Genomic DNA, 22,589 nt, shown 5'->3' with positions numbered 1-22,589 from the left:
TGTAGTTTAGCTCGTAGTGTTTATGTTGCAAGTGTAAGTTAATCTTGTGTGTAAATAAAGTACCATTGATCTTGAACTAACTAACTGGTTGTTTGGCTCTTTGATCGATACCCGGTTGAACCTTCTGGCGGTATCATTTGATACGTGGTGACTCTGAGAGCATATCATATCACTATCTAGATAAAAGAAGGGCAACCTTATTGACTGTCATATTTATAGCAAGCAAAAATAGCAACACTGCACAATTGTAGCTAAACTTGTTTATTATTATATCCCCCTGAAAATGATTAGGAAGTGGGTAGTGAGGGAGGGGTCGGCATGGGAGTGGATGGAGGCGGCGTCATGCAAAGGCACCAGTTTGGGAGCACTGATAACGGCACCTCTCCTGTTCTCGCCAGCCCGATACTCCACAAGTCCAGTGGTGGTGGCGGCTCTGAGAATCTGGGGGCAATGGAGGAGATATAAGAGAGTGGAGGGAGCATCAATTTGGACCCCGATTTATAATAATCATAGGTTTGTACCAGGTAGGCTAGATGATGGGTTCCGGAGTTGGCAAAGGGCAGGAATTAGAAGGATGGGGGATCTATTTACAGATGGGAGCTTTCCCAGCTTGAAAGCCTTGGAGGATAAATTTGAATTGCCAGCAGGGAATGGTTTTAGGTATTTGCAGGTGCGAGACTTCCTGAGAAAACAGGTGCCGGTCTTTCCGCTGCTGCCGCCACGGGGGATACAGGACACAGTAGTCTCCAGTACCTGGGTGGGAGAGGGGAAGGTATTGGATATTTACCAGGAGCTTTCAGAGGCGGAGGAAACCCCGATGGAGGAGCTTGAGGGCAAGTGGGAGGACGAGCTAGGAGGAGAGATAAAGGCGGGTCTATGGGCGGATGCCCTAAGCAGGGTTAATACCTCCTCATCATGTGCCAGGCTTAGCCTGATACAATTTAAGGTAGTCCACCGGGCACACATGACAGTGGCTAGGATGAGTAAGTTTTTTGCAGTAGAGGATAGGTGTGCGAGGTGCGCGGGAAGCCCAGCAAATCATGTCGACATGTTTTGGGCAAGCCCGAAGCTTAGAGGGTTTTGCTAAGGCAATGTCCACAGTGCTAAAAATACGGGTGGTGCCGAGCCCGGAGGTAGCGATCTTTGGAGTGTCGGAAGACCTGGTAGTTCAGGGGGCGAAAGAGGCTGATCTCTTGGCCTTTGCCTCCCTGGTAGCCCGGAGACTGATTTTGTTAATGTGGAGGGACTCTAAGCCCCCGAGCGTAGAGACCTGGGTTAGTGACATGGCTGGGTTTCTCAGTCTCGAGAAAATAAAGTTTGCCTTAAGGGGGTCAATGTTAGGGTTCACCTCGGAGGTGGCAGCCGTCCGCCGACTTTCTCGGGGAAAATGAAAATGTCAGCAGATGCAGTATTCCAAGGGGGGGGGGGGGGATTTTTGTTGTATGGTTGGGGTGTGTGAAGATTGAGATGGGGGGGAATGTTTACTATACCATGTTGCATGTTGATGTCATTGTCTATGTTATTTTTATAACATTTTTCAAATACCTGAATAAAATATTTTTTTAAAAAATTATTTCACCTTGAAATAACATGCTATTTATTGGATTATGTTGCTGAGGGGCAGCATACAGATGGAGAATAAGTGGAGCTGGACCCGAGGTGTATCCTTGGGCAATGGAAAAGGTAACAGTGCAGGAAGAGAAGCCTTTGCAGGCAATTCTCTGGCTACGATTAAATGGATCAGAATGGAACCAGGTAATGATGATCTTACCCAGCTGCATTACAGATCTTTGGAGGAGGGTGTAGTGGGCAAAAGCAGCAGAACGGTCGAGAATGAGCAATAGGGACAATCAATCTTGTTTTAAAATCTTATTCCTTTTTCAGGGTTACACGGGCAATGTGCAGAATGCCCCTTAATCCATCTCCTTGCTTGCTTCAAAAACCAATAGCGAAGCAAGTTCTTTACACAGAGGGTAGTGGGTGCCTGGAACTCGCTACAGGAGGAGGTGGTGGAAGCAGGGATGATAGTGACATTTAAGAGGCATCTTGACGACTTCCGGGTGCGGCGATGACCAGCTGAGTCGCACGTTTCGGCAGCTCCCTGTGAAACGGACTTTTGGGCTCTTGATAGGAGCCCCAACGGCAATTTTAACGGCTGAAAACACCGTGCGGTAAACCAGAAGGGTGTTCCCCCTGGACACGGATGGAAAAAGGAGAGGAAAGTGGCCGGATTGCAGCGGATCCTTTGGAGCAGCGGCAAGGAAGGCAAGCAGAAACCAAGATGGCGTCGGAAGGTGGCAGTTTCATATGGGGCCCTGAACAACAAGAGTTTTTGAAACGCTGCGTGGAGGAGATAAAAAAGGAAATGAAGAAAGAGTTGTTGGCCCCGATATTACAGGCGATTGAAGGGCTGAAAGAGGAACAAAAGACCCAGGAGCAGGAGCTTCGGGTCGTGAAGGCGAAAGCAGCAGAGAATGAAAACGATATACAGGGCCTGGTGGTGAAGTCGGAGATACAGGAGGCACACCAGAAACGATCTGTGGAGAGGTTGGAGGCGCTGGAAAATAACGCAAGGAGGAACAACTTGAGGATTCTTGGACTTCCTGAAGGAGTGGAGGGGGCGGACGTCGGGGCATATGTGAGCACGATGCTGCACTCGTTAATGGGAGTGGAGGCCCCGACGGGTCCGTTGGAGGTGGAGGGAGCATACCGAGTTATGGTGCGAGGATCGAGAGCAGGAGAAGCTCCCAGAGCCATAGTGGTGAGATTTCTCCGTTTTAAGGATAGAGAAATGGTCCTTAGATGGGCGAAGAAAACTCGGTGTAGTAAATGGGAGAACGCGGTGATCCGCGTCTATCAAGATTGGAGTGCGGAGGTGGCGAGAAGGAGGGCGAGCTTTAATCGGGCCAAAGCGGTATTTCACAAAAAAAAGATAAAGTTTGGAATGCTGCAACCGGCAAGACTGTGGGTCACATATCAAGGGAGGCACCACTACTTTGAGACGGCGGATGAAGCGTGGACTTTTATTGTAGAAGAAAAATTGGAATGATTGGACTACGAAAATGAACGTTTGGACAAAGTGGTGGGACGAGTGGGGCGGGGGGGGCGAAGAGGGATTGTATGATTAATCCTGCGGTATGGTAACTTCTCTTTCTCCCACAGGTGGTGATGGGGGGAGGTGGGGAGGGAGAGGAGATGGGGCGTTGGCCATGGGAGGCGGGGCCGAGGGAGAGGCGCGGGCTTGGTTCCCGCGCTATGATAATTATGGCGGGAATAGAGAAGCAGGAAGGAGGGGGCGCAGCACGGGGCGAGCCGTGATCACGGGGGGAAGCCGAGGTCAGCCAGAGTTTGCTGACTTCTGGGAGCAACATGGGGGGAGTAATTACGCTAGCGGGGGGCCTAGCGGGGGGGGGGGGGGGGGGGGGGAGGGGGGAATTACTGGGTTGCTGCTGCTGGGGAAAGGGGGGAGTGGGTACGGGAAAGGATGGGCAGGGGGGCACCGTCTGGGAGAAATACAGCTGCGTGGGAACTGGGCGAGAAGCTGGAAAAAGATGATGGCTAACCGGCAAGGGGGGGGTGGGAAGCCCCCCAACTCGGCTGATCACGTGGAACGTGAGGGGGCTTAACGGGCCGATAAAGAGGGCACGAGTACTCGCACACCTTAAGAAACTTAAAGCAGATGTGGTCATGTTACAGGAAACGCACCTGAAACTGATAGATCAGGTTAGGTTGCGCAAAGGATGGGTAGGGCAGGTGTTCCATTCGGGGCTGGATGCGAAAAACAGGGGGGTGGCTATATTAGTGGGGAAGCGGGTGATGTTCGAGGCAAAGACTATAGTGGCGGATAACGGGGGCAGATACGTGATGGTGAGTGGCAAATTACAGGGAGAGATGGTGGTGTTGGTAAACGTGTATGCCCCGAATTGGGACGATGCCAATTTTATGAGGCGAATGCTAGAACGCATCCCAGACCTAGAGACCGGAAAGCTGATAATGGGGGGAGACTTCAACACGGTGTTGGAACCAAGGCTGGATAGGTCGAAGTCCAGGACTGGTAGGAGGCCGGCAGCAGCCAAGGTGCTTAAGGATTTTATGGAGCAGATGGGAGGGGTGGACCCGCGGAGATTCAGTAGACCTAGGAGTAAGGAGTTCTCGTTTTTCTCCTATGTCCATAAAGTCTATTCACGCATAGACTTTTTTGTGTTGGGTAGGGCATTGATCCCGAGGGTGAGGGGAACGGAATATACGGCTATAGCCATTTCGGATCATGCCCCACACTGGGTAGACTTGGAGATAGGGGAGGAAACAAGAGGGCGTCCACCCTGGAGAATGGACATGGGACTAATGGCGGATGAGGGGGTGTGCTTAAGGGTGAGGGGATGCATTGAAAAGTACTTGGAACTCAATGACAATGGGGAGGTTCAGGTGGGAGTGGTCTGGGAGGCGTTGAAGGCGGTGGTTAGGGGGGAGCTGATATCAATAAGGACACATAAAGGGAAGCAGGAGAGTAAGGAACGGGAGCGGTTGTTGCAAGAACTTTTGAGGGTGGACAGACAGTATGCGGAAGCACCGGAGGAGGGACTGTATAGGGAAAGGCAAAGGCTGCATGTGGAATTTGACTTGCTGACCACAGGCACTGCAGAGGCACAATGGAGGAAGGTGCAGGGTGTACAGTATGAATATGGAGAGAAGGCGAGCAGATTGCTGGCACACCAATTGAGGAAAAGGGGAGCAGCGAGGGAAATAGGGGGGGTGAGAGACGAAGATGGAGAGACGGAGCGGGGAGCGGAGAGAGTGAATGAAGTGTTTAAGACATTTTATAAAAAATTGTATGAAGCTCAACCCCCGGATGGGAGGGAGAGAATGATGGAGTTTTTGGATCGGCTGGAAATTCCCAAGGTGGAAGAGCAGGAAAGGATGGGATTGGGAGCACAGATCACGGTAGAAGAAGTGGTGAAAGGAATTAGGAACATGCAGACGGGAAAGGCCCCGGGACCGGACGAATTCCCAGTTGAATTTTACAGAAAATATTTGGACTTGCTCGCCCCGCTACTGACGAGGACCTTTAACGAGGCAAAGGAAAGGGGACAACTGCCCCCGACTATGTCAGAAGCAACGATATCGCTTCTTTTAAAGAAGGAAAAGGATCCACTACAATGCGGGTCCTACAGACCAATCTCCCTCCTCAATGTAGATGCCAAGGTCTTGGCCAAGGTAATGGCAATGAGAATAGAGGAATGTGTCCCGGGGGTGGTTCATGAGGACCAAACTGGGTTTGTGAAGGGGAGACAGCTGAACACGAACATACGGAGGTTGTTAGGGGTAATGATGATGGCCCCACCAGAGGGCGAAACGGAGATAGTAGTGGCGATGGATGCCGAGAAAGCATTTGATAGAGTGGAGTGGGATTATCTGTGGGAGGTGTTGAGGAGATTTGGGTTCGGAGAGGGGTATGTTAGATGGGTGCAGCTGTTGTATAGGGCCCCAGTGGCGAGTGTGGTCACGAATGGACGGGGATCGGCATATTTTCGGCTCCAGAGGGACAAGGCAGGGATGTCCTCTTTCCCCATTACTGTTTGCACTGGCGATTGAGCCCCTGGCGATAGCGCTGAGAGGTTCCAAGGGATGGAGGGGAATACTTAGGGGAGGAGAAGAACACCGGGTATCTTTATATGCGGATGATCTGCTACTATATGTGGCGGATCCAGCGGAGGGGATGCCAGAAATAATGCGGATACTTGGGGAGTTTGGGGATTTTTCAGGGTATAAATTGAACATGGGGAAGAGTGAGCTGTTTGTGGTGCATCCAGGGGAGCAGAGTAGAGAAATAGAAGACCTACCGTTGAGGAAGGTAACAAGAGACTTTCGTTACCTGGGGATCCAGATAGCTAAGAATTGGGGCACATTGCACAGGCTAAATTTGACGCGGTTGGTGGAACAGATGGAGGAAGATTTCAAGAGATGGGATATGGTAGCATTGTCAATGGCAGGGAGGGTGCAGGCGGTTAAGATGGTGGTCCTCCCGAGATTCCTCTTTGTGTTTCAGTGTCTCCCGGTGGTGATCACGAAGGCTTTTTTCAAAAGGATAGAAAAGAGTATCATGGGTTTTGTTTGGGCCGGGAAGACTCCGAGAGTGAGGAAGGGATTCTTACAGCGTAGTAGGGATAGGGGGGGGCTGGCACTACCGAGCCTAAGTGAGTATTATTGGGCCGCTAATATTTCAATGGTGAGTAAGTGGATGGGAGAGGAGGAAGGAGCGGCGTGGAAGAGATTAGAGAGGGCGTCCTGTAGGGGGACCAGCCTGCAGGCTATGGTGACAGCCCCATTGCCGTTCTCACCAAGGAACTATACCACGAGTCCGGTGGTGGTAGCTACACTGAAGATTTGGGGACAGTGGAGACGACATAGGGGAAAGACCGGAGCACTGGGGGGGTCCCCGATAAGAAACAACCATAGGTTTGCCCCGGGGGGAATGGATGGGGGATATGGAATGTGGCAAAGAGCAGGTATAACGCAATTGAAAGATCAATTTGTGGATGGGAAGTTTGCGAGTCTGGGAGCGCTGACCGAGAAATATGGGTTGCCCCAAGGGAATGCATTCAGGTACATGCAATTGAGGGCTTTTGCGAGGCAACAGGTGAGGGAATTCCCGCAGCTCCCGACACAAGAGGTGCAGGACAGAGTCATCTCAAAGAAATGGGTGGGGGACGGTAAGGTGTCGGATATATATAGGGAAATGAGAGACGAAGGGGAGACTATGATGGACGAACTAAAAGGGAAATGGGAAGAAGAGCTCGGGGAGGAGATTGAGGAGGGGATGTGGGCAGATGCCCTAAACAGGGTAAACTCGTCGTCCTCGTGCGCCAGGCTAAGCCTGATTCAGTTTAAGGTATTACACAGGGTACATATGACTGGAACACGGCTCAGTAAATTTTTTGGGGTGGAGGATAGGTGTGCGAGGTGCTCGAGAAGCCCAGCGAATCATACCCATATGTTTTGGTCATGCCCGGCACTACAGGGGTTTTGGATGGGGGTGACAAAGGTGCTTTCGAAAGTAGTAGGAGTCCGGGTCGAACCAAGCTGGGGGTTGGCTATATTTGGGGTTGCACAAGAGCCGGGAGTGCAGGAGGCGAAAGAGGCCGATGTTTTGGCCTTTGCGTCCCTAGTAGCCCGGCGCAGAATATTGCTAATGTGGAAAGAAGCCAAGCCCCCGGGGGTGGAGACCTGGATAAATGATATGGCGGGGTTCATAAAGTTAGAGCGGATTAAGTTCGTCCTAAGGGGGTCGGCTCAAGGGTTTACTAGGCGGTGGCAACCGTTCGTCGAATATCTTGCGGAAAGATAGATAGGGGAGAACAAAGAAGGCAGCAGCAGCGGCCCAGGACTTGGGGGGGGGAGGGTGTGGCCTGAGACAAGGCAGTTGCCAATTAGGGCTAGTTTTTTTTTGTTATTTAATATTTATTTATTTGTTGTTGTTTTTGTTTAAATTTAAAAAGGTCATTATTATCTGTATTGTTACAATGTTGTGTAAAGGATGCACAATGTACTGTGTTGGTTGACCAAAAATTTTCAATAAAATATTATTAAAAAAAAAGAGGCATCTTGACAAATACATGAATAGGATGGGAATAGAGGGATACGGACCCAGGAAGTGTAGAAGATTGTAGTTTAGTCGGGCAGCATGGTCGGCACGGGCTTGGAGGGCCGAAGGGCCTGTTCCTGTGCTGTACATTTCTTTGTTCTTTGTTGTTGTTGAATCTCATCCATGGTCCCCACATGAGAGACATACAAGATCCAAGCTGACAAGCAAAGGCATTGCACCTGACCTGACGCTTAACCTTAGCCAAAAGGCCGAGAATCAGTCGTACATATTGTCGTTTGCCCTTTTGATGAGGGCGGCTTCACTGATGTGGCAGGGATCACGATGGGTGTTTGACACAGTCCAACTTTTGGGAAAATTCGATAAATACTGGAGGAAGAGAAAGGTGCCGGCTGGAGGGAGAGAGCTGCAGTGAGGTGCGTGCTGGATTAGAAGAAGGTTGTAGGAGGAAATGCTGTTTGTTTCACAGCCCAATTTGATGCCCTCATTCCCAGTGTTTTTTTTCCATTCCCAAGCCGGAATCGAACCTGGGACCCGGGAGCTGTGAAGCAATTGTGCTATCCACAATCTCACGTCAGGTCTTTGGGCCAAACAGAGAGAAAAATATATAAACTCCAGCAAAATCAAACACTGCGAACGGAGCGCCGAGAACCCGATCCCGCTGAGTGTGAGCGGCTCTGTCAGCCCGAGCAGTGGCTGGCAGAGCGAGCGCGCAGGCGCAGTGCCGCGCGGGGTGGGGGCAGGGTTTGAATGAGGCTGAGCTCGAACTCAGTCGGATCGCAGGAGCGGCGGTAGCATGCCGGTCTTCACAGGTAGGCCCGCCTCCGCCTTGCTCGCTCGGCCAGCCGGCCCATCGCTATCGCGTTGCTTCATGCAAGCAGGGAGCGTGAGTGCGCCCTAGGCCTCGGGATCCTCGTTGGCGCAGTGTAACGGCGATTTGTTCACTGTCAGTGTGCAGGCCCTGTGCGAAATGGAGGCCGAGCTGAAAGCAACCAGTTAGTCGGTGGTTGTTGTCCGCTCGGGACCGAGTCCGAATCAGCTGCGCTACCGTGATTATTTTCTGGCGATTAATGGGGGAAATGTTCCCTCTTTCTCCTCCCGAGTATGTTTTTTGTTCCGAGTTGGAACAGCTTATGCTTGCCCTTTGCAGAATAGCTGCCACAATGATTGTGCAGAAAGCTGGGGCAGCTGCTGCTGCTACTGCCCCCTTCAGCTCTTCATGCCTCACTTTTAAAGATTTTTTTTGAAGCCCGATTTTTTTTAAAGTCAGAAGCACAGTAACTGAATTATTTTTAATTTCACAGGCTAAATGATCAGTGTGAAGTTTTTATAACTGCTATCCTCCTTAGTAAGATGTTTTAGTCTTGCAGTTATTTGCTGTGCATCGAAACATGCACATTGTAGACAATTTGGACTTCATAGATTATCATAGAATTTACAGTGCAGAAGGAGGCCATTCGGCCCATCGTGTCTGCACTGGCTCTTGGAAAGAGCACCCTACCCAAGGTTAACACCTCCACCCTATCCCCATAACCCAGTAACCCCACCCAGCACGAAGGGCAATTTAGCATGGCCAATCCACCTAACCTGCACATCTTTGGACTGTGGGAGGAAACTGGAGCACCCGGAGGAAACCCATGCACACAGGGGAGGATGTGCAGACTCCGCACAGACAGTGTCCCAAGCCGGAATCAAACCTGGGACCCTGGAGCTGTGAAGCAATTGTGCTATCCACAATGCTACCGTGCTGACTTAAATCATGCACTTCCTTCAGACAAGCTTTAAGCCTACGTTGGCCCACGGTTCTGGGTTATGTGTACACCAAAACATGAGAAGTCGGAGCCGGACTAAACCATATGGCCCATTGAGCCTGCTCTGCCATTTAATACCATCATAGAATCCCTACAGTGCAGGAGGAGGCCATTTGGCCCATTGAGTTTGCATCGACCCTCTGAAAGAGCACTCTACCCAAGCCCACTCCTCTGCCCATGTTGCCGCAACCTAATCTGTACGTTTTTGGACATTGAGGATATTAGTTCTGACAGTGTGGAATTGGCATGGGTCGAGCTGAGAAACACCAAGGGGCAAAAAACGTTAGTGGCTGTATATAGACCCTCAAACTGTAGTGGTGATGTTGGGCATGGCACAAAAGCAGGAAAATAAAGACGCATGTGACAAAGTACATGGAATATATGTATTTAGGGTCATTTTAATCTGCATATAAATTGGGCAAATGAAATTAGTCACAATACTGTAGAGGAGGAATTCTGGACCGTAGGCTGAGGAACTGACTAGAGAACAGGTCATCAATACTGTGTATTGACAACAGAATCATTGGCAATCGAGTTGTGTGAGACCGCTTGGGGATGAGCGCCCATAATACGATAGAATTTTTCAGCAAAATGGAGAGTGAAGTAGTTGATTCTGAGACTGGGTCCTAAATTGTAATAAAGGAAACTACTATGATATGAGGCGCTATGATCAATTGGGAAACATTACTTAAAGGGATGACTGTGGATAGGTAATGGCAAACACTCAAGAACTGCAACACTTGTTTATTCCTGTCTGGTGCAAAAGTAAAACCGGAAAGTTGGCCAAACCATGGCCGACAAGGGAAATTAGAGATAGTACTCGGTCCAAGGAAGAAGCATGCAAATTGGCCAAAAAAACCAACAGGTCTGAGGATTGGGAGCAGTTTAGAATTTAGCAAAGGAGGACCAAGGGATTGATTAAGAAAGGGAAAATAGAGTATGAGAGTAAGCTTGCAGGGAACATACAAACTAAAGTTTCTACAGGAACGTGAAGAAAGATTGATGACGACAAATACTCAAAAGAATTCCAGTAGATTTGTCAAACATGATTTCCCCTTTATAAATCCATGCTGACAGTGTCTTATCCTGCCACTGTTTGCGAAATGCTCAGCTATAAAATCTTTGATAATGGATTTGAGAATTTCCCCCACTACTAAAGTCAGGCTTACTGGTCTATGATTCCCTGCTTTCTCTCTACCTCCCTTTTTAAATAGTGGAGTTACAGTCAAAAATGGGACTTTATAATGGGGGACAAAGAAATAGCTGATCAACTAGATATAAACTTTTAGTTCTGTCTTCACAAATGAGAACACAAATAAGATACCAGAAATGTTGGGGAACACCGGGTGGTTTAGTGAGCCGGAAGAACTGAAGGAGATCGGTATTAGTAGAGAAATTGTGTTGGAGAAATTGATGGGATTGAAGGCTGATAATGTACATCCCAGAGTATTTAAGGAAGTGGCTCTAGAAATAGTGGATACATTAGTGGTCATCTTCCAAGATTCAGTCGACACTGGGACAGTTCCTACAGATTGGAGGGTAGCTTATGTAACTCCACTATTTAAAAAGGGAGGTAGAGAGAAAGCAGGGAATCATAGACCAGTAAGCCTGACTTCAGTAGTGGGGGAAATTCTCAAATCCATTATCAAAGATTTTATAGCTGAGCATTTCACAAACAGTGGCAGGATAAGACACTGTCAGCATGGATTTAGAAAGGGGAAATCATGCTTGACAAATCTATTGGAATTCTTTTGAGTATGTAACTAGATGAGGGGGAGCCAGTAGATGTGCTTTATTTGGACTTTCAGAAGGCTTTTGACAAAAGTCTCACTTAAGAGATTGGCATGTAAAATTAAAATGCATGGGATTAGAGGTAGTATATTGAGATAGATAGTAAACTGGTTTGCAGACATTAAACAATGAGTAGGAATTAACAGATCTTTTTCCAAATGGGGGACCCCAGCTATTCATAATATATTTTAATTATTTGGATGAGTGAATGAAATGTAATATCTCCAGATTTGCAGATGAGACAAAGTGGGGTGAGAGGGTGAACTGTGAAGAGAATGCAGAGATCCTTCAGTGTGATTTGGACAAGTTGAGTGAATGGGCAAATGAATGGCAGATGCAGTTTCATTCGGATAAATGAGAGGTTATCGATTTTGGTAGCAAATACAGGAAGGGTGACTATTATCAGAATGGCCATGAATTAGGAGAGGGGAATGTGCAATGAGACCTGGGTGCCCTCGTACACCAGTCGTTGAAGGTAAGCATGCAGATGCAGCACGGGTAAAGAAGGCAAACGGGGGGGGGGGGGGGGGGGTCTTCTAGAAACCTCTCAAATTCTAACAGGACTAGACAGGGTAGATGCAAGAAAGACATTCTAGATGGGGGTTTCCAGAACTTTGGGGTCACAATCTGAGGATACGGGGTAGACAATTTAGGACAGATATGTGGTGAGCCTATGGAATTATTTACCACAGAAAGGACTTGAGGCCAAAACATTGGATGTTTTCAAGAAGCAGTTGGATATAGCCCTTGGATCAAAGGATATGAGGAAGAAGGTGAGATTAGACAATTGAGCTGGATGATCAGCCATGATCATAATGAATGGCGGAGCAGTCTTGAAGGGCCAAACGGCCTCCTGCCCCTTAATCCTATGTTTGTAAGGGACAATTTAGCATGGCCATTCCACCTAACCTGCATATCTTTGGACTGTGGGAGGAAACCCACACAGACACGGGGAGAATGTGAAAATTCCACAGTCAGTCAAGGCTGAAATTGAACCTAGGTCCCTGATGCTGAAGCAGAAGTGCTAACCACTGTGCCACTATGCTGCCCCATAGCTTATCCTGGGCTTCAGCTCCACTTCCTTGCCCATTCCCTATAATCCTTGAATTGCAGAGGCACCAAAAACCTGTGTATTCTAGCCTTAAATGAAGTCAATGATGGGGCATCCACAACCCCCTGGAGCAGGGAATTCCAAAGATTCACAACCCTTCAGTGAAGTAATTTTTCCTCGTCTCAGTCATTAATGATTGCCCCCTTATCCTGAGACTCTGCCCCCATGTTTTAATTCCCCGACCCAGCCAAAACAATCTCTCAACCTTCACCCTATCAAGTACCTTCAAAATTTTGAATGTTCAATGAGATCGCCTCTCATTCTTCTAAACTCCAGAGAAAATAGACTCTCTGTGCTCAGCCTGTCATAATAGGACGACCTGATCATCACAGGGACCAATTCCATGAATCTTTGCTGTGTTGCCTCCAATGTAAGTGCATCTGTTCTAAAACATGGAGATCAAAACTGCAAACTACTCCAGACTTTCAAGGTACATGGCATGATTCAAAGAGTTTCTGTGTTGTGAATATCTAGTTCAGAATTCATTTTTTAAGAATATAATTCTGAAGAATGAAAGTTTTAACTGTAGATAAAGAGGGCACCTGGTTAAGACATTGGTAGGTATCTCAAGTGAATGCACTTCAAAACAAGCTTGGAGTTAATTACAGCTAAGAGTTAACTTATGTTTAATTTAAACAACGAATGACCTATCTCTATGCAAGAATGGAGCTGTTAAGTCTACGCTTACTGAATAAATTTTACACTTCTAGTTCTGACCTTCTAAGATAAACATAGGTGAGCTTTTAACTGTAAATGCAAACTGTTCGAATTTCTTAAATTAGTTACGTAGTTCCCAGATGAAAATAACTTGAAAGCTGATTGTGGGGTGAGAAAAGGGTTCCTTGATAGGACATAAATTCTGAAGAACCGCTCATAAACTCCATTAGAAATATAAATTAATCATTTGGGTCACAGAATCAGAGTTGTGTTGGAGGTAAAATAATTTGTTTACATTTGAAACCATCCCAAAGCATGGCACCTTAAAATAGAACAATTAGGGTAGAATGTTCTTTTGTTTAATGTACCTGGGTGTCAGTGGGGGAACATTTAGAATTCAGTAATCATTGTATCATAAGGTTTAGGATGATGGGAGAAAAGGACAATGGGCAATCCAGAGTAAGAATAATTAAGGAGAGAGCAGTCTTCAGTGGGGTAAGAATGGAGCAGGCTCAGATAGATTAGAACAAAAGGTTTGCAAGCAAAACTGTAGTTGAACGATGGGCTACCTGCAAAAAATAAATGTTTTGGGCAGCCAAAATAAAGGGGAATCCCAAAGTCATCTATAGGCTTATAAATAGTGAAAGGGCAAGTAGGACCGATTTAGGGATCGAAAAGAGAATTTACACGTGGAGACAGAGGGTGTGCTGAGGTATTAAAATGAATACTTTGCATCTGTATTTACCAAAATGATAGATGCTACCTAGGCCATGGTGACAGAGGAGGAAACTGTCACGCGAAGTCTTCAAAATTGATAAGGAAGAAGTGTTGGCTGAACTGTCGGTACTTAAGGTTAACAAGATGCTGGGGACCGGATGAGGTGGATCTAAGCATATTGAAAAAGTGGAAATAGCAGGGGCGTTGGCTGTAATCTTTAGTCTTCCTGGACTCCGGGAAGGTGCCAGAGGAGTGGAGGTTGGAAACATTACACCCTTGTTCAAAAAAGGTTGTACGGATAAGCCCAGTAATTATGGACCAGTGTGGTGGGCAAGCTTCTAGAAACAATTATTTGGGATAGAATTTGTAATTGCACAGAAAAATGTGGGTTGATTAGGACGAATCTGCAGGGTTGATTAGGAAGAATCCGCATGAATTTCTGAAGGGGAGATCCTGTTTAACCTTCCGGAGTTTTTAGAAGAGTTAACAGGTTGATGATGGTAATGGCGGCATGGTAGCACAATGGTTAGCATTGTTGTGTCATAGCACGAGGGACCCGGGTTTGTTTTCCGGCTTGGGTCACTGTGTAGAGTCTGCATTTTCTCCCCGTGTCTAGGTGGGCTTCCTCCAGGTGCTCCGGTTTCTTCCTACAAGTCCCGAAAGACATGCTTGTTAGGTGAATTGGACATTCTGAATTCTCCCTTTGTGTACCGGAACAGGCGCTGTCATATGGCGACTAGGGGATATTCACAGTAACTTCATTGCAATATTAATGTAAGCCTATTTGTGACACTAATAAAGATTATTATTATTACTGTTGACGTGGTGGTACATGGACTTTGTGATGGCATTTGATGCAGTGCCACACAACCGACTTGTGAGAAAAGATATAGTTCATAGAATAAAAGGGACAGTAGTAATACGGATACAAAATTGGCTGAGTAATAGGAAACAGTAATGGTTAGTGGATATTTTTCAGGCTGGAGGAAGGTTTGTAGTGACTATGGAGCGATATTGGGAGCCTTGCTTTTCCTGATATTTATGAATAATCTGGATTTTGGTGTGCAGTGGACAATTTCAACATTTGTGGACAATACAAAAGCTGGAAGCATTGTAAACTGAGGAGTTCAGTATGGAATTTCAAAACAACATGGACGGGTTGGAGTGGGCCAATAGGTGGCAGACGAAGTTCAATGCAGAGTAGTGTGAGGCGATGCATTGCATTTTGGCATGAAAAACATGGTGATGACATATAATAAGGGGTACAATTCTTCATGGGTGCAGAGGGACCTGTGAGTATATGTGCATAGATAATTGAATGTGTAAGGGCAGGTGGAGAGAACAGTTAAAGCATACAGTATCTTAAGTAGTGTGCTCTTTCCAAGGGTCGGTGCGGACTTGATGGGCCGAATGGCCTCCTGCACTGTAAATTCTATGATTCTATCTTGGGTTTTTAATTAATAGGGGCTTGCAGTACAGCAGCAAGGAAGTTATGCTGAACTTATACAAGACACCAGTTAGACATCAGCTGAAGTATAATGTACAGTTTTCTGTTCCACATGAAGGAGTATATGAACGCATTGGGGTGATTGCTAAGGAGGTTTACAGGAATAGTTCTTTTGAAGATAGATTGGAGGGGTTGGGGCCGTTCTCCTTGGAGAGTAAAAGGATAAGATATCACCGAAGTTTTCAGGAACATGAGATGGCTTTTTAGGGTAGTTAAAGCAAAACTGTCCGTGCTCGTAAAAGGATGGAGAACGAGAGGGCACAGATTTAAAGTGATTTGCAAAGGAAGCAAATGTGATGAGAGAAACAACTTTTTCACACAGCGAGTGGGTCGAGTCAGGAATATACTATCTGAAAGTGTAGTGGAGGCAGGTTCAATCAAGGCATTCAAGGGGGCATTGGATGATTGTTTCTATTCAAAATAATATGCAAGGATGTAGGAGAATGTTAGTAACTCATGCTCATTTGGAGAGTCGTGCAGACGCGATGGGCCAAATGACTGCCTCCTGTACGGTATCAGTTCTGTGGCTCTGCTCCAAGAAGGCAGTTACAGATTTGCTTTGTTGGGTTGAGAACGCCAACAGGTCATGATTGTCTGGCCTGCATTTTAAGCAGAGAAAATACTAACTTTATTGTTCCCTGCACTGAATGCAGGTGGAACTTAAGCTCAGTTTAGATTTTGCGAGAGGAAAAAGTAGCTAGAAGATCTGCTTATTTTGCAGCTGGAGAAATAAATCTGTTTTGCTCCTTGGAGCCCTGTGGCAGAAAACAGTCAGCAGTGTTAGTTGGGAAGCTCTGAGAAGGCGGCTGAATATCTGCCAGCAGCCAGAACAGAGTTGAGGCATCCACAGCTTGGCCAAAAACCTAATGGAATGATCTCCATAAAACATGACCTCGGGGGATAGCTAGTACACTGAGGAGAATTAACGTGAATTCCGAGCTGCTGTGGCATACTGTGTGGGTTGGCCCTTAAAGAAGTGAATGAACCTTCAAAACCCTTGGGGTTGGTGGGGGAAGTAAAAAGTAAGACCGAGTTCATAGCATGTTATCAACTATAGTGTTAATAGTGTTTGTGTTGCTTATTTCTTTTTACATGCAGCAATATTTGTTATTGTGTAAAGAAAAGTAAACTTTTGTGGCATAGTTCCGTCAGTTACTTTTGGAATGTTTGTATTTATTTAGCATTAACGGTCCCCAACAGGATCATAATGTCTGTTAAAATGAAAAACACTTCAGCTGTTGTTTTATCTCTATTATTTGTATGGTCTTGTGTAGTGCTGCTATGTAACAGTCATTTTGCAATTTATTGTGCTGATTGCATTTATTGAAGTGTATTGAGATGGTCAGAGAAATGCTCAAGTCTGTAAATAACATGGTCTTGGGTGAGAACTGAGTCGGGGTCTGTAGTGCAAGACCTACTTCAGTCTTGATCAGAATTCAGTCTGGTACTTCAGTGCAGTAATGAGGGAGGTTGCTGCACTGTTGAGGCGCTCTCTTTGGATGAGAAGTTAAACCAGGATCCCATTTGCCATTTCAGGTAGCTATAAAAGAGCCTACAGCACTATTTTGAAGAGGAGCAGGGAGGCCTGATCTTTTTCATCCTTGTGAGAGTGAAATAAGTGGTAGATCAATAAAGCTGTATATTCATCAGTATGAAAATTGAGATGAAGGGTGTGGCTATGGATATCAACTAACAGTAAGCTGAGAAAGAGAAAAGAGCCAGGAATAAATCCTTGGAAGACTCTAGGTGAATGTATAGGGGATTCAAAAAGAAACCCCCTGGGAATCTGTTAGCTGCATTGGGACAGGTAGAGTTTGTGGGACCATACGAGGACAGTCCAGTCGAGTTGGGACAATGGGAGAGGATGGGATACAAGTACCATAATTCATGGCAAGGCCAAGGCAGAATGATCCATTATGATCACAATCATCAGGAATTTTAAAACTAATATTGAGGAATGGGATACAAACAGAAAATGCTCGATAAACTCAGCAGATCGGCACCATCTGTGGAGATGTAGAAGGGCCATTTAGACTCGAAGCATTAGCATTTCCACAGATACTGCCAGATTTGCTGAGTTTTATCTGGTATTTTTTTGATTTTATTTTAGATTTCCAGCATTCGCGGTATTTTACTTTTACTGAGGAATGGGTGCTAGATAGCTGAGGAAGCAAGTGAGATTAGGCCAAAATCCATGAAGTGTTGATGGTCAGGAATACAAAGGATAGAGTATTGGTTTGCAAACAAGACTTTGGTACCTCTTTGATAAAAGAAGCCCACAAGTACCAGTAATTGCTAAAATAATAACGCTGAGAAGCAAACTTACCAAAACCACCTAGTAAAAATAGAAGCCAATGTAGTATCTGAAGGAGCAAAACTTGATGCACCAATTTCCTTGACTTCTGAGAAAATGAAATCTTAACTGTACATTGAGATGACAACTTGAATTTATGAAACACCTTCAATGTATGTTGTATATAAGCCTATACCCATTGGATAGAAAAATGAGATGATCTTATTGAAATTTTCATGATCTTGGGGAGTTGGGGGGGCTTGATAGGCTGGATAATCAGAGGATGTTTCTTTCCTCTTAGTAATTTGGTAGTACAGAATGAGTATTGCTGAAAAAAGACATTTTGTCAAAGCTTTTCATCTTGTACTCATCAGGACAATCACAACCTTTTAAGATGGATGGGGAGAATTTATTTTCTCTGAGGGTCATTAATTGAATTCTGTTCCCCAGAAAGTAGTAGAGGCAGGGCCTTTTAAGTTTATCTAAGGCTGAGTCAGATAGATTTTGGATAGACAAGGGGTCAAGGGTTATGGGTGGCAGACAGGGAAGTGGAGTGAAGGCCACAACCAGATCAGCCATGATATTGAATAGAAGAGCGGGTTCAAAGAGCCAAAAGGTCTTCTGCTCCTAAGTCTAATGTTCCTATGTAGAAATCATACCATGGCTCTTTGTGACTACAAAATTTGACAGAGCCACATATAGAGATGTTAGGGCAGGTGATCAAAAGCTTTGGGGTGGTAGATTTAAAGGAGTGTCTTGAAGGAGGAAAAAGAAAAGCTTGGTGAGGGTAATCAGTTGTAGTCTGAGGCAATTGTGTTGAAGCTGTAAAGTGTTCTGGGGATGCTATACCTTGAGCACTGCATTGGATTCTGATCCATCAAATTCCATGCACACATTCAAACCCTCCATGTGGTTCATAGAAGTATCAAACAGTTGCACTTCGAAGGTTGTACTTCATATCAAGATGTAGTTATGAGTGAAAGCTCGAGAATCAAATACATTTTTAAAAAAATGAGTGAAAGCTAGATGACTTCAGTCTTGAATGCAGGCAAATCAGAGGTGACCTTTGGAGAAAGTAAGATACAAAATGAAATAAAACTGGTTACTCGTGTGGAAGGGTGCAAATTAGGTAAAGGCATGTTTAGGACTAATGTCGCAATGTGAGGGCAGCACAGTGGCGCAGTGGTTAGCACTGCTGCCTCACAGAATACAGGTCACAGTGCCTCCCGGGCCTGGGTCACTGTCCATGATTTGCACATTGTCTGCGTGGGTCTCAACCCCACAACCCAAAGATGTGCAAGGTATGTGGATTGGCCACACTAAATTGCCCCGTAATTGGAAAAAATTAATTGGGAACTCTAAATTTTAAAAAAATGTTGCAATGTGTTCCTCCATAAAGTGATTGATGGCTGAGATGGTCTTCCAGTTAGGTTAATGGAAGCAAATACATATCTCGTATGCTGATCCCGAGGTAGCATTTATGTTGGTATGTATGTATTTCCGAGATTGATGTCAACTAAATAAATATGTTAACACTTTTATATTGCTTAAAAGCAATAAGCAATGTATGTTTGTTATTCGGTGTAGCATCTGTGCACTGATGTTTCTAGTGTGAGCAAGAAAATCGTCGCATGCAGGAATACCTAAAGACAAAAGTTTAGGCATGCTATACTATATGAACTCCGTTTTTGCTGGTGAATAAATGAGAATTTGTCTGCTTCCCAGTAAATGTCAAATGGGGGAAGGAGAGGTTTGATGGATTGGAGCTGAACACTGATGATCCACCTGTAGTTTTCAAGGCACAGCTATTTGCATTAACTGGAGTTCAGCCTGAAAGACAGAAGGTTATGATTAAAGGAGGCACACTAAAGGTAAGATTTTTTGTATGAGGGTGAATCATGGGAAAATATTTTCTCCGTTTATGTTTCCTCTTACCCCTTGTGAAACACACAATACAAGTCAGCACCATGTTGCCAGAAAATATCTAAGACTAACCAAAGGGGAAACTCTTTGTATCTACTTATCTTATCACTTTTATAATTTTCTAAAACTCAAGCTAGAACCTTAGTATTATGTTGAAGAACTGTGTATCCAAGCATCTTTGATTTAAATTCTCTGTCCTTGCCTTTTGATGTGGAGATGCCGCCGTTGGACTCTGGTGAGTACAGTAAGAAGTCTTACAACACCAGGTTAAAGTTCAAAAGTTTTGTTTCAAATCACTAGCTTTCAGAGCACTGCTCCTTCCTCAGGTGAATCACCTGAATCAGACCATTCACCTGAGGAAGGAGCAGTGCTCCGAAAGCTAGTGATTTGAAACAAACCTGTTGGACTTTAACCTTGCCTTTTGAGAGAGAGTTGATTGGTAATGATTTAGCCCGAGGGTCACCACAACTCGGGTGAGGACAAGGTAGAGAAGGCAGGGCCTTCATGAATAACTTCAGCTGGTATGGGAATTGAACCCACGTTGTTGACGTCACTGTGCATCATGACCCAGCGATCCAGCCAATTGAGCTAGCCGAATAAACATTTCAATTAAATGTCTGATGTTATCAGCGGGTGCACATTATTTTGTGTATTGACTCACCAAGATTAAGTGACTTGATTACTTTGATTTTTTTTTTGGTGTTAAGTCAATGCCAACACAAATTCCATGTCATTGAGCCATAGGATTGATCAAGAAAAAAAATTGTACTTCCGGTTGCGGCTATGCCTAGGTAGGTTGCACGTTCGGCAGCTCCCGCCGGGAACGGATTTTTGGGCTCTCTAGAGGGGCCCCAACGGCAATTGTTCGACGGCTTCCAGCATGGGAAGGTGACAGCAAGGTCCCCCCGACATTTTATGGATTGGACCAGGAGTGGAACGGTGAAAAAAGTGATCTTGGAGCAGTGAAAAGTGCGAGGGAGGAAAAACAAGATGGCGGCGGGTGGAGACCAAGCAGCATGGGCGCAGTGGTCGCAGGAGCAGCAGGGGTTTCTTAAACGGTGCTTTGAGGAGCTGAAAACCGAAATGCTGGCGCCAATGAAGGCGGCGATTGAGAAGCTTGTGGAGACCCAGAAGGCCCAAGGGGCGGCGATCCAGGAGGTGCGGCAAAAAGCCTCGGAGAACGAGGACGAGATCTTGGGCCTGGCAGTGAAGGTGGAAGCGCATGAGGCGCTGCACAAGAGGTGGGCGGAAAGATTTGAGCACCTGGAGAATAGGTCGAGGAGGAAGAATCTTCGGACTCTGGGTCTCCCTGAAGGAGTGGAGGGGCCCGATGCCGGGGCATATGTGAGCACGATGCTCAATTCGCTGATGGGCGCGGGAGCCTTCCCGAGGCCCCTGGAGTTAGATGGGGCTCACAGGGTCCTAGCAAGGAGACCCAAGGCCAACGAGCCGCCAAGGTCTGTAGTGGTGAGGTTTCACCGCTTTATGGACAGAGAGTATGTCCTGAGATGGGCCAAGAAATAGCGGAGCAGCAGGTGGGAGAACACAGAGATTCAAATCTACCAGGATTGGAGTGCAGAGGTGGCTAAGAAGAGAGCTGGTTTCAATCGGGCCAAGGCAGTGCTCCATCGGAAGGGGGTGAAGTTCGGTATGCTGCAGCCAGCGCGATTGTGGGTCACGTTCCAGGATCGGCACCACTATTTCGAAACGCCTGATGAGGCATGGAGCTTTATACGGACTGAAAAGTTGGACTCAAATTTAGGGTTTGTTGTGGGGGGATGTTTACTGTGGATATGGTGTTTATTACGATTAGGGGATGTTCCTTTGATTTGAGTGCTGGATGGGGATGGGGGAATGGATTTGATGGGGAGACTGTGGGAGAGTGTGGGTGTCGGTGTTGGAGGGGCAAACCCCCACGAAGGAAGAGGGGGAGTGGAGGCCCGGGGATGAGGAATTGGAATAAGGCTGCAAAAGGAGCTGCGCCAGAGGGGGCGGGGCCGGCTCAGGAAAGCGCAGGCTTTTTCCCGCGCTAGGGAAGGACGGGGGGGGGGGGGGGATGGGCGGCGCTGGAGAGGTGCGCACACTGACTGCTAGTGTGGGGGAGAGGGGATTCGGGGATTCTCACACTGGGGGGGGGGGGTGTCGAGTCGATGGAACGGTGGGAGAGGCCGGGGTCAGCAGGAGTCAGCTGACTTACGGGAGTGTTATGGGGGGGAGCAAAAGGGCTAGATGTGGGTCCGGGGGGGGGGGGGGGGGGGGTATAGGGTTGCTGCTGAGCTGGAAGTAAGAGAGGTGGTCGGGGCGGGGGTCTGCCGTCTGGGGGACTGGAGGGTGCGGGAGGCGCGGGCACGTGGCTGGCCTAGAAAAGGAGATGGCTAGTCGGCAGGAGGGGGGGGGGGGTGATTGGAATGTGAGGGGCCTGAACGGGCCGGTCAAGAGGGCCTGGGTGTTCGTGCACTTAAAGGGACTGAAGGCAGACGTGGTTATGCTCGGGGAGACACATTTGAAGGTGGCAGATCAGGTTCGGCTGAGAAAGGGATGGGTACATTCCATTCAGGGCTGGATGCGAAGAACAGAGGGGTTGCAATACTGGTGGGGAAGCGAGTGTCGTTTGAGGCAATGAATATTGTAGTGGATAATGGAGGTCGATATGTGATGGTGAGCGGTAGGTTGCAGATAGGTGTGCAGGTGGTACTGGTAAACGTATATGCCCCGAACTGGGATGATGCCGGATTTATGAAGCGCATGCTGGGACTGATTTCGGACCTGGAGGTAGGAAGCTTGATAATGGGGGGGATTTCAACACGGTGCTGGACCCAGCACTGGATCGCTCTAGGTCCAAGATGGGTAAGAGGCCGGCTGCGGCCAAGGTGCTTAGGGGGTTTATGGACCAGATGGGGGGAGTGGATCCATGGAGGTTTGTCAGGCCTTTGGCCAGGAAATTTTCATTCTTTTCCCACGTCCATAGAGCCTACTCCCGGATAGATTTTTTTATTTTGAGTAGGGCGTTAATCCTGAAAGTGGAGGGAACGGAGTATTCGGCCATAGCCATCTCAGACCACGCCCCGCACTGGGTGGAGCTGGAGTTAAGAGAGGAGAGGGACCATCGCCCGCTGTGGCGTTTTGATGTGGGATTATTGGCGGATGAGGAGGTGTGCGGGGGTGCATTGAAAGATATT

The 22,589-nt window shown here is 46.9% G+C and overlaps 1 protein-coding gene across 3 annotated transcripts in view; it reads left to right on the top strand.

Annotated features, from left to right (window-relative positions):
- Nucleotides 1-8,285: 8,285 nt before the first annotated feature.
- usp14 (ubiquitin specific peptidase 14 (tRNA-guanine transglycosylase)) overlaps nt 8,286-22,589 on the top strand; it is an 82,180-nt gene continuing 67,876 nt past the window's right edge. For all 3 annotated transcript variants that reach the window (XM_072467881.1, XM_072467882.1, XM_072467879.1), the window contains exons 1-2: nt 8,286-8,412; nt 19,213-19,358. In XM_072467881.1, the coding sequence (XP_072323982.1) occupies nt 8,397-8,412; nt 19,213-19,358 (162 nt within the window). In that variant the 5' untranslated portion in view covers nt 8,286-8,396. The remainder of the gene's footprint in view (nt 8,413-19,212; nt 19,359-22,589) is intronic.

The sequence above is a fragment of the Scyliorhinus torazame genome, chromosome 11 (genome assembly GCF_047496885.1).
Source record: "Scyliorhinus torazame isolate Kashiwa2021f chromosome 11, sScyTor2.1, whole genome shotgun sequence".
In the NCBI taxonomy this organism is placed as follows: domain Eukaryota; kingdom Metazoa; phylum Chordata; class Chondrichthyes; order Carcharhiniformes; family Scyliorhinidae; genus Scyliorhinus; species Scyliorhinus torazame.
Note: the sequence above shows the minus strand (reverse complement) of the source record. Positions and strands in the feature narration are given on the sequence as shown.